The sequence below is a fragment of the Petaurus breviceps genome, unplaced genomic scaffold, assembly GCF_028583685.1.
Source record: "Petaurus breviceps papuanus isolate PSGF00001 unplaced genomic scaffold, PetGlider_PUasm1.0 37, whole genome shotgun sequence".
NCBI classification, from domain to species: Eukaryota; Metazoa; Chordata; class Mammalia; order Diprotodontia; family Petauridae; genus Petaurus; species Petaurus breviceps.
The window spans coordinates 42,996,261-43,013,605 of NW_027186296.1; the positions used below are offsets into that span (position 1 = coordinate 42,996,261).

At 33.8% G+C, this 17,345-nt stretch overlaps 1 protein-coding gene across 4 annotated transcripts in view; it reads left to right on the top strand.

The window, feature by feature from the left end:
• VPS13C (vacuolar protein sorting 13 homolog C) overlaps positions 1–17,345 on the top strand; it is a 203,366-nt gene that overhangs the window by 180,142 nt on the left and 5,879 nt on the right. For 2 of the 4 annotated variants that reach the window (XM_069098385.1, XM_069098383.1), the window contains 4 exons: positions 2,225–2,270; positions 2,844–2,967; positions 4,356–4,470; positions 9,114–9,202. In XM_069098385.1, coding sequence (XP_068954486.1) covers positions 2,225–2,270; positions 2,844–2,967; positions 4,356–4,470; positions 9,114–9,202 — 374 coding nt within the window. Of the gene's footprint in view, positions 1–2,224; positions 2,271–2,843; positions 2,968–4,355; positions 4,471–5,172; positions 7,985–9,113; positions 9,203–17,345 lie in introns of those variants that run through there. The other 2 variants (XM_069098386.1, XM_069098384.1) reach the window with 1 other exon arrangement.

A 17,345-nucleotide genomic window follows, 5' to 3' on the forward strand; every position in this document is an offset into this window, starting at 1 on the left:
TGGCTAGCTATAGGATCAGATAAAACCGGGGTTCATGCAACAGCTCTGGTGTTTGTTGGTTTGACCCAGACCAATCATGTGCCCCCTCTAATCCTCACTTTCCTCCTCTGTAAAATGGGAATGTTATAATAGTCATAGGTTATTTTTTTTTAAATGAGAAGCAAGCACTCAAAGCACTTTGTAAACTTTTTGGTGTTACTCAAATGTCAGCTGTGTTGACTGAAGGACTAACACAGAGGTGAGGGATTAGATTTATTACATTTATTTTATTATACATTTATTTATTATATATTAGATTAGTTACAAAGTACAGGATTACAACTACTGTTAGGAAATTATCAGGAGCAGATTTTCAAGAGGCATATTGCAGCTCAATCTGAGGGAAAATCTTTAATTTTTACATCTGCCCACAAATAGGTAGGGCTGCCTCAGAAATTAATGAGCTATTTCATCTCATTAAATTAAGTTATATTTAGATGACAGCACTGTGGCAGATATGATTTTGATGATGGTGGTGGCAGTGATTTGATGTTATTCATGATACTACCAGATACTATACAGAAAAAAAACATTAAGTGGATAGTAGTCTGATGTCTTATAAAGCATAAAACTCATACAAAGACAGGCTCCAAATGGGTATGTTTCCCAGAAAAGGTCACATCATGAACAAATTAGAGAAACAGGCAAAAATTACCTATCAGTTCTTGCATAAGAGAAAAAGTCCACGATCAAATAAGGATTAGAAAGGATCACAGAAGATAAAATTGGTCATTTTAATTACATAAAATTAAAAAGTTTCTACATAAACAAATATAATAAAACTAAGGTAATAAGAGAAACAGCTGGGGAAAATCTTTTCATATTGCAGCAAATGTTTCTGATAAAGGTCTCATTTCCAAAAGATGTAACTGATAGAACTGATTCAGATTCATAAGAAAAAAACCATTCCCCAATTGATAAGTAGTCCAAGTATATGAGTGGACAGTTCTCAAGGAAAGGAACCCAGACTGTCTATATTTACATGAGAAAACACTCCAAATCACAACTAATTGGAGAAATGCAAATTGAAGCGATTCTGAGATTCTATCTCATGCTCCTCAGAGTGGCAAAGAAGACAAAAATAATGACAATAAAAATAATAAACATTGGAGTCTGTGAGAAAATAGGTGTGTTGTATTATTGATAGACTTGTGAATAATTGCAACTGTTCTGGAAAGTAATTTGGAATTATATACAAAAGTTACTAAGGAGTAACATGCAATTTGACCCTAGGCCTATCCCCAAAAAAGCACAAGAAAAAACAAAAAAATTCTTTTGTACAAAAATATTTATGGAAACTTTTTGTGGTGGAAAACCCCCCTGAAAACTAAGATGTCTCTCAATTGAGGAATAGCTAAATAAGTTGTGGTATATGAAATGTGATGGAGTACTTTTATGATGTAAAAAATAAGGAAAATATATGATACCAAAAAGACATGGACTTATATGAACTGATGCAGAGTGATGTAAGTAGAACCTGTACAGTTTATACTATTGCATCAGTATTTTTTAAAAAGTAAGTATTTTGAAGACTTTCATAAACTAATGAAGAATGAAATGAGCAAAACCAGGAGAATAATTTAGATAATAACAATATTATAAAAACAACTTGGAAATCTATAAGAATTATAATCATTTTAATGACCATTCATGATTCCAGAGGACCAATTCTAGACCAGGATGAAACATTATTATTACAGAGAAGTAATGGATTTAAGGTTCAAAATGACAGACGTATATTATGTCATATATAACATATACAGTCACAGTTATTGGTATTTGTTTTGCTTGATATAAGAAATTTATTTTTCTCTCTTTTTCATTGGGGTGGGAAGTAGTATGGAGTAAAAATAGATTTGTTAATTTTTTTATTTAATGGAGAGATGGTAGGATTTAGTAGATGTGAAATGTTGCATGCTATTCCAGACACAATTGCTGTATTATTAGTTTTACTTAACTGTTTTACTTTATTATGAGACCTCTCACAAAGTTTGATATTGGACATTAAATATCAAAGATCTCATTTTTATAGGGAATATACTCTGTAACACCAAGTTCCTCAGATAACTTTTCTTTTAAATAAAATGGGTACTTTAAAATGAATTTAATATGGCAGCAGAGACCTCTAGTGGCCATTTAAAATTAAGACAACTTTAATTGAATATATTACTGATTTCTCTTTCAGGGAGTTGTAGGTGGTGTGACAGGAATAATTACCAAGCCTATGGAAGGTAGGATGAAAATATTTCTTTGGTGAAACATGATAGAAACACCTTTGCCTTTGTGTGCTATGTGCAGAAAGAATTTCACTTACACATGATCATGATTGAATTATTGACTGAATACTAGTCCCAAACTGAGAATACTTTGAATATTAGTCTCATGCCATGAACTAGAAAATCTGTGAGCACACACTAGTAGCTGATTCTAATTTTATATATATGTGTATATATATATATATGTATATAATATGATAACACATAGGATTTTGGTAATTCTCCTCTGGCTCATCTATTATTTCTTTAAAAAGGTGGGCAAGGGGGCATGGAGGGGTTGCTGATTCTTCATAAAGAAGCCATATTTCCTAATGTCTCCTTACACTTTCCATTCTGAGTTGGACTCTTACATTTGTTACATAATGAAACTAAATTTATATCTCAGAAAACTCTTTTATAAAAGTTTGCTTTATTAACCGATTCATTATTTTATTCTGCATTTTGTGGATTCAGAGTTGTGTTGTATTTTTAAACTAGTCAAGAACTCGGTAAGCAAAATGGATCTTATTATCTTCTGGTTTTCTGAAGGAGCCAAAAAGGAAGGAGCAGCTGGATTCTTTAAAGGAATTGGAAAAGGGCTGGTAGGTGCTGTTGCTCGTCCTACTGGTGGCATCATTGACATGGCCAGCAGTACCTTCCAAGGCATTCAGAGGTAAAAAAAAAAAATGTTTTCTTGGAAAGTATGATTTCTTAATAAGGTTTTTAAAATGACTGATTGATTGTATGTAGTTATATGAACAAAGGTCATATAGAACAAAACTTATTTATCAGTATCCAATGCATAAAGAAGACTTTAGCTTTTATAACAAGTAACTAAATATATTAACAAACATGATTTTTATACTGAAGTTTGAACATTTTAATATATGTGAAAAAATGCAGGTTAAAACTGTGATAGTATTTTCAGTGGAGGGACTGACTGAACTTCTGATTTCATCAGTATACATTGCTCCTTCATAAGAAAATCTTTTAACAGTTGCGGGCCTGGCTGATTTTGCAACATATGTTACTGTGTGCACTGAGTGTTGGGTGATATGCCCCACAAGTAGTAGGTATCAAAGGCATAATTTGAATCCACATCTTCCAACTACAAGCTCAGCATTCTGTTCACTAGACCACACCGCCTATCGTGGTAGTATAGTGTTATAGTAATTTAATCTGTTCTATTTCTTTGCAAAAACAGATTTTAGAACCTTGAGCAAGTTACTTAACCCCAATTGCTTAGGGGCGGCCAGGTGGCGCAGTGAGTAAGAGCACCAGCTCCAGTGTCAGGATGACCTGGGGATCAAATCTGGCTCAGATACTTAGCACCACACCCAGAAATAATTGGCCGTGTAACCTTGAGCAAGTTACTCAACCCAATTGCTTTAAAAAAACAAACAAACAAACAGATTTTAGTACACCATTCTGAGTTGAGAGTCAGATACTTCAGGTACTTTTGATTTAGTTTTATCATGATAATTAAAGGGCAACCACCAATAGCCAATAGCAATACAAACTAAATGAAAAATTCAATAAAAATGATCTTTTGGAAGAGATTATATACAATACTCAGTAGCTGTTTCATCTGTTTTGTTTTTTCCTTCTTTATTGTTTCTGGCATGATATTTTTCTTGGTCTCTTGAAAGTACATGATTTTCAGGGTTCTTTTTTAATATGCTAGAATCTGTATGTATTCTTTATCTCTGTCCTTCTTTGTCATCTTCTCTGGAGTTCTTTATCCATTCCCTTTTAAAGCTACTGTTATCTTTTCATTTCATTTCTAAAGACTATTGGGGTTGAGATTAGAATAGGATATTAATCAGCTCTGCAGGATCATTGAATTCTAGGTTTAGAGCTGAAAGAGGCCATTGAGTCTTTCTCACTGTGAGGCAGCTGAGCCATAGAGTCATCAAGCATGTACTAAGTGCTTATTATGCACCAGGCACTGTGACTTGCCCACATCACAGAGCTAGTGTTCAGGGTGGGATGTGAACGTTAGTCCTCTAGACTCCAAATTCAGTACACCAAATGTGTTTTACTACTTCTTTGTTCATACAGGGCAGCAGAATCAACTGAGGATGTATGTAGTCTCCGGCCTCCTCGCCTGATTCATGAAGATGGGATCATAAGACCATATGACAGAAGTGAATCTGAGGGTCATGATCTGTTTGAGGTAATTGTTATGTTTTTTGGTCATATAGAAGTTATGTTTATAATTTTATATTTCAAGAGAGTTTTGTGTTGTGCCACATTCTTTGTATGGTCCTTGTAGTTGGCCCCTGATTATTGGATTTCTTTGGGGATTGATTTAACGCAACACTATGAGAGGGAGCCTCAGGCAACTTAGAAAAACATAACCTGAACAGGGAAGAACAGGAATATTAGATGAAGCCACAGGGTATGAAAAACTTTTAGGGTGGGAAGGCTATTTAGTTACTTAATGTTCATTTGTGTTTCATGCTTTTTAGGTATCACATTCTTATACTTTACCTGGGCATTTTGAATTTCACAGCTTTTCTTTCTCTATATCAGATTGATTTGGATTTTTATATAAATATAAATTCAATCAGGTAGGATGATGTAGATGAAAGATAGCATAATATAAAAACTTTTTGATCCTTAGAACATATTTTAAACTATTTTTCTGACTTTCAAACTTTATCTTTATTGTGTGTTAAGTATGATTGTCCTTGCAATCTACCCCTTTTCTTCTCCCCCAAAATAGGAAAAATTGATTGCTAACAGTTTTGTCCTGAAAAGAAAGTGAATCTGTAATGTTATTAGCCTTTAGTTTTTTTATTGTAAGTTACTGTGCTTTTATTTTTTTGCATGCTTCTAACTTTATTTTCTATCTTTCTTTTTTCTGCCTACACAGCAAGAACTGGAAATAGAGGAGTAAATATTTCCCATACTACTACTTGGTCTCATCCTTTTAAAATACTGTGGTATTAATTTACTGCCTTTGGAGTGTTTAGATTGAGGGTCAATTTCAGTGCAATGTTCTTTAGACCCTTAATTTCTATGGAACTTTTAAATATTAGTCAAGAGGCATTTATGCACCAAATACAAAATGTTAGCACTCCTGGTATTCCTACTGTTATGAATGGCAACACTAAGAAATGGTTTTGAAATGCAGAAAGATGCAGTAAAAAAAATTATATTCTTTTAAATAGGTGGGGAAAAGCCTTATGGAGGTTCCAAAATGATGTGCTTTTGCTTTTCAAATTTATAATTTTCAGCTTTTCTAATACTCTAATACTTCAGCATAGAAAATACAAATCAATAGAATCATTGTTTTGTTTCCATTAACTCTTTCTGTTAACTCTGTTAACACTTTCATTACACAGCTTTTGTTTCCCAGAATGCCCCAGGTTTTGCTAAGCTATAGGTTTGTCATGTTGGGCACCTGTTTTAATAGTGAACAAGTGATGAATTACAAATCAATTTGTACTGAGGATTTAAGACAATTAGCTATGAAGTAGAGTAAACACTGATCTCATCACATTCTATCTTGTTTACTTCATAGTGACCACAATGGTCCATTTTAGAAATATAAATAAATATCTCTTCACCTTTTTTGCACATAAGCTTTTTCAAAATTGACTCAATTTGGCATGGAATATTTATCTCAGAATCTTTGGTCTTAAACTACCATAACTGCATATATTACTCCATTTAGGAAAATTATTTAAATACCACCTCTATGTATACAATTATCTATGTTTTACAAACCAAATATGGTTTTAAGACATTTAATTTTAAAGAAATTTATTCTCCTGCCTCACATGCAACTACTAACAATTTATGAGGTAATATAGCTCTGTGAAAATTAACATCAAGATCAGGGAAATCTGGTGGCATGTTTCCTAACATTCATCTGACATGATCCAATCCAATGTATGATTTTTGTTAGAAGAAAAGTTGTTGGCTTTGAGCCACAAGCATTGCTGTAATGCAGTGCAATTTTCTATACACAATGTCACTGTCCAGAAAATGAGGCAGTATCTCTTCCAGCATCTGCAGTGCTTTTCCACATTAGAAAATAGGACTGAAATTTTAAATAAACATTGATGTGATATGTGGTGCCTCTGTGTAGAATAAACATTGGGATTTCTAATCCTGAGTTGCATTATGTGTTGTTTTTAAAAGATTATTACCCAGAGAGGAAATAAAGGCTCTCTTAGATACTTTAGGACTTGAGAAATAGCTGTGTATATGTATATTCATATAATTTTCTATGAAAGTGATGGATACAAATTAGAATATAGTCTTAAATCATGCATAAATTGCTCATTTTAAGGCAAAATGAATATTTTCTTTTCTAGGGCATACAGAACTTAGCTTTAGAAATTCCTTTACCTATATGTGTTTTACCTTAATATTTATTTAATACTTTAAGTAATCTTTATATTAATACATATTATCTAGTGTTTCCCTTCTTTATATGAGTGATAATAACTACATAACTCAGAGGCACTTTTTTTTTAAGTTCTAGGTAAATAAATATGTATTCCTATTTGATTTATTAGTGGACTTGTTTTTTTTTCATTAGTAATATATTATTTACCCATTAGTCATATTGCTATTATTCTAAAACCTAGAATTCTACAAGGTTCCTTATATTATGTAAACAGGAAGAAGACTTGGTAATTTCATATTACACTTGTTCAAGTTTGTCCTCTAGGGAAACTAGAATTTTCTCCCTTGTTCATACCATAATAATCAGTCAACTGGCAAGCATTTATTGAGTGCCTACTATATCCTAAGCTGTAGTAAGTACTAAGGGGAATACAAAAGAAATACTGCACATGATCTCTGCCCTCAGGGAATTTATGGTATATTATGCACACACACATATGTATATGTAGATATATAAAATAAACATAACATGAATGAAGCAACTAAAGTGCAAATAAGTTCTTAACAGTATGGTACTAACCATAAGTTCAATAGGTAGTCTGCTAGCCATTTATTAGATATTTCTCATGATTTTCATGTTCTTTTTTCTTCCTATTATACTATTTTTGCTTAGTGAGAATGATTATTGATTTTCTCACATTGATGGGTATTAAATCTTGTTACATATTTTAATCCAATTGGGCTAGACCAGATTCTTCCAAACCACTCTCTACCCTCCTGGAATGGAAGTAAGAAAAGTTCTGAGTATTAGTTACTTATCAGTTGATTTAGTCTCTAACTTACAGGCTATTCATAGACAATATGCCTAAATAACTTCATTTGAAATATCTAAATGCTATAGTTGGTGTGGTTTTTTTTGTTGAATTTCCTTTTTCACTTAACAGCTGTTTAATTTCTTTCTCTCTCATCATTCCTCTCTCCTTCCCCTTTACTGGAAGAGAAAAAAGGAAAGCAAAAAACCTTTGTAATAAGTATGCATAGTTAAGCAATAAATTCTCACATTGGCCTGTGAAATTTATTAAAACAGAAAAGAATCTGCTTTCTGTTTTGAATACAGTGTCATATACTTTAAAATTATACTTAAAAGTTTTCTTGTTAAGTTAAGCTACCAATGTAAAAGTTGGACTAGTAAGCTAATATTTATGTCTACAAGATACAAAATGTTTAGAATTTAATATATATTTTGATTTGAATGAAATATATATATTTGTATTTCAGAGCTGAAATTCAAATCTAGATAATTACAATAACTTCTCCAGTTAGAAAAATTAGCACAAATATAAAATGATTTTATCCCAGAGTTGATATTCTAGTGAATTTGTGACACAGACTATTGATCTGACAATTATCCCCCAATTTGAGACCTGTTCTGAAAATTGAGACTTCACTTTCTCTCTGAAAATGGATTTCTCTTCTTCCTGGCTGGAGTTTTGGATTACCTGAGGATGAGATTGGACCAGGCATCTGAAGAACTGAAATGTAGAAAATGACATAAGAATAAAATAATTTTGCTGCCTGTTTATATAATGTGTTTCTATGATATTTAACTTGTGCTACTTGTGTACAAATTGTTAAACTGTTATTTGCTAGTTAAGTACAAATTCTCTGTATTTTGAAATCAGTTACCTCACATTATTTTCATAATACACATGGAACTACTGATTAATAACCTCAGTGGTAACTTGACTATTGAAATGACCAGTTTGTCAGTTTTTAATGTGACTGTGCACATACTACATATAACAGTGACTTTGAGTCTAATAGAATATGTTTCTAGAGTATTGTTTCTATCTGGATTGTCTTATGTTTATATTTGTTTTTAGGAAAAAAATTATGATAACTGTTTTAAAATAGTAGAAATTCTGTGTTCTCATTAATATTGTCATTGTACTTTTCATCTGAAATAAAACTGAACAGGTAATAATCCTGCCTATGTATAATCTGCAAATGTATCTGTTATTTTATAGTTATATTAAAGTAATAATATATACTGCCTTTTTTGCATTACAGGGGGAAAATATCTCCATATACAGCCCTTTCCCTGTTGTTTGTAAATATAATGCTGTAGTGCTTCCTTTTGGTATTGTGTAATTTGGGTTTAATTAACCCTTTAAAAACAGTTTTATAATTTATTAAAGCTAAACAAAATGTATTTTAATTGATAGTAAACTCTTAGTAATATTTATTTGTATAGGCAATAAGTAAAATTGATTGGAGAAGAGCATGGGAGGAATTTTTTTCTAGCTTCCTATGCCATTATTAGAAATTCATATTCTATTTGTAGGAATCAATGTTTCAAATCTAGAACTCCCACTATAATGAGTGAATCTACTTTTCAGTATTGGAGATGACTATAAACATGTGCTTCCAGTGTTTGAGTCTTTTTTTCTTTTTCAGAATCACATAAAAAAGCTGGATGGTGAAACCTACCAGTACCACTGTGCCATTCCTGGGTGCAAAAAGGCAAATCTTGTGGTAACAAATAGGTAAAATGGCATCTTTCTTTCTTTCTTTCTCTTTCTTTCTTTCTTTCTTTTTCTTTCTCTCTCTTTCTCTATTTCTTTCTCTCTCTCCCCCTCTCTCCCTCTCCCTCCCTCTCTCCCTCCCTCCCTCCCTCCCTCCCTCCCTCCCTTCCTCCCTCCCTTCCTCCCTTCCTTCCTTCCTTCCTTTGTTTTTTTGCTTTTGGGAGGGGGGAAGGCAGGGCAATTGGGGTTAAGTGACTTGCCCAAAGTCACATGGTTAGTATGTGTTAAGTGTCTGAGGGCAGATTTGAACTCGGGTTCTCCTGACTCCAGGACCAGTGCTCTCTTTACTGCGCCACCTAGCCACCCCCGAATGGCATTTTTCAAATGAAACTCAACTTGTATATAAAAAGGAAAATTTTGGAAGGATAACTAGTTGGCCAAGTGAACTTTAAAATATAAATAGAATTTAAATAAATTAAAAATTATAAATAAATAATTTAGTAGAATTAAAATATTAAACAATATTTTAGATTCAAATTTAATTATTAATTGATTGATTTAATTAATAATTGTCACCATTAGAGATCATTTAACCCAACCCCATAATTTTACTGAAAAGGAAATTGAAGTTTAAACAAGTTGAATGATTTATCCAAGTTATCACAACTAATCAGTGGTAGAACTGGTTCTGAAACCTAGGTCTCTTAACTTTCAAGATTCATAAAGAGAGTGGTTATAGTATCACATTTAAATGTAAGATCATGTTTAGAGTACCTGGTGTTCTCTTTTACAGGCTAGTTCTGTTTCTTTTTATTTGTTCCCTGGAGTCTTTTAAATCTTTGTAAGATGGAGTTCCATTTTTTTTTAAATAAGTGGACAGAAATGTTCCTTTTTTTCTCTCCTTGGGATTAGTCCCAGTATCCAACTTTGGAGGATTCTTTCTAAATAAAGTCTTTCAAGTTTTTTAGTACATAGTTCTGTAAGCTGAAAATAGAATAGGTATAGAAGGCAAACTTTGCATTAGATTCTAGCTATTACTTTTGATGAATGCTTGGTGAGGACCAAATTTTTCTTAGGTTCATTTTGTCTCTCAGTCCTTTATTGATTCTTGCATTCTTCCATATTGGTACCATTGAAAGTTCACATAAAGCACCACTTCCTACACAAGACATTTCTTTTACTCCCCAATTGTTACCATGCCTTCTAACCCCTAGAATTGCTTTGTAGTTCCTTTCTATTTGTTTTTCTATGTCTGTGTTATTTCTTTATTGGAAGTAAGCTCCTTGAAGGCAGGATCTGTTTTTATTTTTTTCTTTCTGTCAAAGTACAAAGTCTGGAACATATAATAGGCCTTTAATAAATGACCATTTAGTTCAATTGAATTGACAAATGCCTTGACACATTCTCCTCACTGAGTTGAAAAGTTAATAGAAATCACCGTTTTCTTTCAAATTATGACTTCAAAGGAATACTTTATACATTTAAATTTTTTATTTGTATTTTTTTGTTTAAAAAATAAAACCTTTAAATAAATAGAAAATATCCTTGTTAACTGTAAAGTCTTTTTTTTAGGCTAGTTTTTTTTAGCATATAAACTAGCAAGATAACAGAAACATCATATTTCTTTGCCCCTTGTAAAAACATCTTCCTTTTTTTGTTTATGGAATTATCGTCAGCATATAGTTTTATTCTCCTTTTTTTTCTGAATCCCTTTATATGCCTTTCCATATTTCTTAATCTTAAATAAATTATAACTAGCATTCATATAGCACTTTATGGTATGTGAAGCATTTTTACATGTTACCTCTTCGATTCTTACATAATGACCTGTGAGGTCAGTGCTGTTACTATCCTTATTTTACAGGTGAGGAAACCGAGGCACAGAGAGATGAAGTGACTTACCTATGATCACACTGCTAGTGTCTGAAGTGGGATTTGAACTTGGCTTCCTCTGCGTTCTAAGCACTACCCATTGCACACTTGCCTATCTATGATACATTTTATATTTCATTTCATATGGCATTTCATATGGCACAGTATTCCATTATGTTTATGTGCTGCAACTAACTTGAATATCACTTTTTTTCCCCAAGAATTCCTCTTGACTTTTTGTTCTTCCAGATGAATTTTGTTACTATTTATTCTAGCTCTGTAAAATAATTCTTTGGTAGTTTGAGTGATATGACACTGAATAAGTAAATTACTTTAGGTAGAATTGTCATTTTTATTATATTGACTCAGCCTACCCATGAACAATTAATATTTTTCCAGTTGTTTGATCTGTCTTTATCTATGTAAAAAATGTTTTGTAATTGTGTTCATACAGCTTCTGGGTGTGTCCCAAGTATTTTATATTGTCTGCAGTTGTTTTAAATGGAATTTCTCTTTCTCTTTTTGCTGTGTTTTGTTGGTAATATAAAGAAATGCTGATGATTTATGTGGGGTTTATTTTATATTCTGCAACTTTGCTAAAGTTGTTCATTGTTTTGTCTAGTTTCTTTAGTTGATTCTATAGGATTCTCTAAGGTGCCTTCATATCATCTGCAAAGAATGATAATTTTGTTTCCTTGTTGCTTATACTTATTCCTTAAGTTACTTTTTCTTGTCTTATTACTAGAGCTAGCATCTCTAGAATAATATTGAATAATAACAGTGATAATGAACATCACCCTTTATCTTACTCAGTAGGCTTCTAGTTTATCTCCATTACAGATAATGTTTGCTCTCAGTTTTATATAGATGCTGCCTATAATTTTAAAAGGGTGGCATAGTAAAAAGAGTTCCCAGCATGGAGTCAGGAAGATCTGAGTTAGGAAGTTCAAATTGAGTTCAAATCTAACCTCAGATACTTAACTAGCTGTGTGACTCTGGGCAAGTCACTTTTTTTCCCTCAGTTTTTTCATCTATACAATGAACTGGAGAAAGGAATGGTAAACTGTTTCAGTATCTTTTCCAAGAAAACCCCAAATAGTATCACAAAGAGTAAGACATGACTGAAATGACTAAAACAACAGAAATCTTTTTTTAAAAAGTTCATTAATTCCTATAGTTTATAGTCTTCTTTAAAAAATTACATTTTTTTTAAATTTAAATTTTGAATTCCACATTCTTTCCTCTGGTTCCCCTCCATTCCATTGAGAAGGCAAGAAATAAAGCCATTATACATGTGAAGTAATGCAGAACATTCATGTATTAATCATTTTGCAAGAAAAATAAGGGAAGTGAAAAAAATATGCTTCAGTCTACATGCAGAGTTAATCAGTTCTCTATCTTGAGATGGATGGCGTTTTTCACCATGAATCTTTTGAAACGGTCATAGATTATTATATTGATTAGAATAGCTAAATCTCTTACAGCTGGTCATCAGTACAGTATTGCTGTTACTGTGTACAATGTTGTTTTGGTTCTGCTCCCTTCATTTGTCTCCCCAGGTTTTTTTGAAAAGGTTCTGTTCGTCATTTCTTTTGACACAGTAATATTCCATCACAATCACATACCACAACTTGGTCAGCCATTTCCCAACTGATGTGCGTCCTCTCTTTTCCAACTCTTTACGGACACAAAAAGAGCTACTCGGGGGTGGCTAGGTGGCTCAGTGAATAGAGAGAGCACTGGCTGTGGAGTCAGGAGGACCTGGGTTCAGATCCAGCCTCAGACACTTAACACAAAAACTAGCCATGTGACCTTGGGCAGGTCACTTAACCCCAATTGCCCTCCAAAAAGAAAAAAAAAAGCTACTCTAAATATTTTAAAATATTTTTAAAACATTTTTTCTTTGATCTCTTTGAGATATGGACTTAGTAGTGGTATTGCTGAGTCAGAAGGTAGGCATAGTTTTATAGTTCTTTGGGCATAGTTCCAAATGTTCTCCAGAATGGTTGGACCAGTTTAAAACTTCACTACACCACTAATGTACCTATTTTTCTACAGCGCCTCTGGCATATCATTTTCCTTTTCTGTCATGTTAGCCTTTCTGATAGGTGTGAGGTAGTACTTTAGAGTTGTTTTAATTTTTATTTGCATTTAATTTGTATTTCTCTAATTTAATTGTGTTTCTTTAATAATTAGTGACTTAAAACATTTTTCCATATAATTATTGATAGCTTTGATTTCTTTTTTTGAAAACTGCTTGTTCATACACTTTGACCATTTGTCAATTTGGGAATGGCTCCTATTATTATAAATTTGGTTTAGTTCCCTATATATTTGAAAAATGAGGCCTTTTTTATCATAGAAACTTGCTGAAAACCCCCTTGCCCTCTTCTCTCCCTCTTCCCACCCCTCCCCCCATTCTTGTTTTCCTTCTCATTTTGGTTACATTAGTTTTGTTTGTACAAAGACTTTTTAATTTCATGTAATCAAAATTATTTATTATAGTTTGGTGATCTTCTTTATCTCTTGTTTTGGTCAGAAATTCTTCCCTTATTCATAGATCTTACAGGTAATTTTTCCATGCTTCCTTGATTTGCTTATAATATCAGCCCTTATGTTTAAGGCATGTGCCTCTTTTAACGTTATCTTGATATATGATGTGAGATGTTGGTTGGTGCCTAGTTTCTGCCAGACTGTTTTCCAAGTTTCCCCAAACAGTTTTTGTCAGATAGTGAGTTTTTACCACACAAGCTTGGATTTTGGAATTTATCAAGCACTAGATTATTATGGTCATTTACTTCTGTATATTATGTGCCTGACCTGTTTCAGTGACCTACCACTCTGTTTCTTAGCCAGTAAGTAACATATCATTTTGATGATTACCTCTTTGTAGTATACAAAGTACTTTGGTACTTCTAGGCCACCTTCCTTCACATTTTTTTCATTGATTATTGTTTTTATTATTGATATGGTTAGACATGGTTATAGTTTTCCTAATAATGAACCAACTCTGCATTGCTGGTATAAATTCTACCTGGTCATGTACCAGTATATCTTTTGATATTTTGCTATAGTCTCCTTGCTAGTATTTTATTTAAAATTTTTGCATCAGTATTCATCAGGGAAATACTGTCTGTACTTTTCTTTCACTATTTTTGCTCTCCCGGGTTTAGGTATTAAAATTGTATTTATGTCATAGAAGAAATTTGTAAGATTCCTTCTTTATCTATTTTTTCAAATAGATTATATAGTATTAGAATTAATTTTAGAAATATTTGACAGAATTCAATAGATTGTGCAATGGTTAGAGCACCAAACCTGGAGTCAGGAAGACCTAAGTTCTCTGCCTTAAGCCTATGATCTGGAAGTGGTTATGGGCAGTGGATTAGCCAAATAGTGCCTGGTCCTGTGCCCATTGCTAATACAGGCATTCTCTCAAATCTCTTTCTGATCAGTTGCCCAATTCCCTGACTATCTCTAGACTGAGAGTTCCTAATACTGCTGTTGCTGCTCTCACAGCCATCTTCAAGGCTACAACTGGTGTTGCTTCTATATGCAGCTCAGACCAGGGGATGGAGACCAGTGTCACAGATTTCTTCTGGTCCCCTAAGTTTTCTTAGACTGGAAAAATAGCTCACCTCAACTTTTTGGGGGGTTGTGCTGCTCCACAATTCAATTTGAGGTGTAATTTTAAAGTTGTTTGGAGGGGAATATTGGAAGAGCTGAACTTTAGTGCTTCCTTTACTCCACCATCTTGGCTTCATCTCCTGCTGTATGATCTTTTTTTTTTTTTCAACAGAAGAAGCCAATTATAATGAAATAAAGATGTAATTGGTTTTTTTAATTTTATGTATATTTTTAGTTTACAACATTCATTTCCACAAGAATTTGAGTTACACATTTTCTCCCTGTCTTTCCCCTACCCACCACCCCAAAACAACAATCCCACTGAATACCCCCTCCCCCAGTCTGCACTCTCCTATATCCTCCCTCAGCTCCCTCCGACTTTCTGGTAAGGCAAGATGGATCTCCATACCCCAGTGCCTATATAATCTTATTTCCCAGTGCATATAAAAATAATAATAATTTTTTTAAACATTTGATTTTAAACTTTGAATTCCAGATTCTTTCCCTTCTTCTCTCGTCACCCACCCTTACTGGGAAGATAAGCAATTCAATATAGGTTGTACATGTGTAGCTATGCAAAACATTTCTATAGAGGATATATTGTGAAAAACTAACTATATTTCCCTCCATCATATCCTGCCCCCCACTTTTACTATTTTCTGCTTTGCCCCTGTCCCTTTTCAAAAGTGTGTGCTTCTAACTACCCCCCCTCCCCCAATCTACAATCCCTTCTGTCATCTCCCCTCTTATCCCCTTCTCCCCTACTTTCCTGTAGGGTAAGATAGCCAATTTAATGTGTATGTTATTCCCTCCTTAAGCCAAATTCAATGAGAGTAAGGTTGACCCATTCCCTTTTGCCTCCCTGTTCTTCCACTCCATTGTAACAGTTTTCCCTTGCCTATTTTACATGGGATAATTTACCCCATTCTATCTCTCCCCATCTCCTCTTCTTATATTTCTCTCTCACTTCTTAATTTCACCTTTTAAGTATCATCCCTTCCCATTCAATTGGTCCTGTGCCCTCTGTCTGTGTATACCTGTAGACATATATGCACACACTCACATATGTATTCATATGCCCATATACCCTCCTAAATAGACATATATATGTATGTATACATTTCTATTCCCTTCAACTATTCTCACAGTGAGAAAAGTTTCATAAGTTACAATTATTGTTGTAGGTAGTTCAACTTTGATAAGTTCCTTATGATTTCTATCCCTTCTCATGCTTCTTGTATCTGAATGTCAGATTTTCTATTCAACTCTGGTTTTTTCATCAAGAATGCTTGAAAGTCCTCTATTCCACTGAATGACCATATTTTCCCCTGAAACATGATACTCAATTTTGCTGCACAGGTGATTCTTGGTTTTAATCCCAGTTCTTTTGACCTCCAAAATATCATATTCCAGGCCCTTTGATACCTCAGTGTAAAAGCTGCCAGATCCTGGGTTATCCTAATTGTGTTTCCACAATATTCAAATTGTTTCTTCCTGGCTGCTTTTAAGATTTTCTCCTTGATCTGGGAACTCCAGAACCTGGCTATAATATTCCTAGGAGTTTTCTTTTTGGAATATTTTTCAGGGTGATCGGTGGATTCTTTCAACCTCTATTTTGCCCTCTGGTTCTAAAACATCAGGGTAGTTTCCCATGAAAATTTCTTGAAGGATGATTCCTAGGTTCTTTTTTTGATCATGGCTTTTAGGTAGTACAATAATTTTAAAATTATCTCTCTGGATCTATTTTCCAGGTCAGTGGTTTTCCTGATGAGATATTTCACATTGCCTTCTATTTTTTTTTCATTTGTTTGAATCTGTTTGATAATATCTTAATTTCTCATGAAGTCATTAGCTTCCATTTACTTCAATGTAATTCTGAAGGAATTCAGTGAGCTTTTGAAATTCTTTTTCCATCTGGCAAATTCGGCTTTCTAAGGCATTCTTCTCCTTATTGCCTTTTTGGGCCTCTTTTGCCATTTGAGTTAGTCTATTTTTTAAAGTGTTATTTTCTTCAGTTAGGTTGTTGACTCTCTTTTCATGATTTTCTTGCGTCATTCTCATTTCTCTTCCCAATTTTTCCTCCACTTCCCTTATTTGATTGTCAAAATCCTTCTTGAGCTCCTCCATGGCCTTTAACCAGTTCATATTTTTCTTAGAAACTTTTGGTGCAGGAGTTCTGACTTCACTGTCTTCCTCTCATTCCATGCTTTGATCCTTTTTGTCCCCCAAAAAGGAATCTGAGACTTCATTGCTGTGCTTGCTTTGCTTCCTTTGCTTGATCATGATGCCACTCATTACTTGACTTTTGAGCTTTTTGGCACAGTAGAACTCTGCTTCCAGAAAGGAGAACTTTATCCCAAATCACTGGGGTTTTCTCAGCTGCCGGAGCTATTAGTTTGGTGCTATCTCTGCAGCTCCCACAAGCTCTGGCTCACTGGTCACATACCCCAAGACCTCCACCCAAGATAGCAATCCAAATCCAAGCAGGTTAAAGCAAAAGCGATTACCCTCTGAATGGTCGCTTGGTCCCCCTATAGTCTGCAGGCCAGGAGCTCTGAAGCAGCTGTGTAGAGGCGGCTGCAGGGCCACAGTGCCTCTGCCACTTCTCATCCTAGTGGCAGGGATGGACCACGCTCTGTCCCTTCTCCCCCCCCCCCCCCCCCCC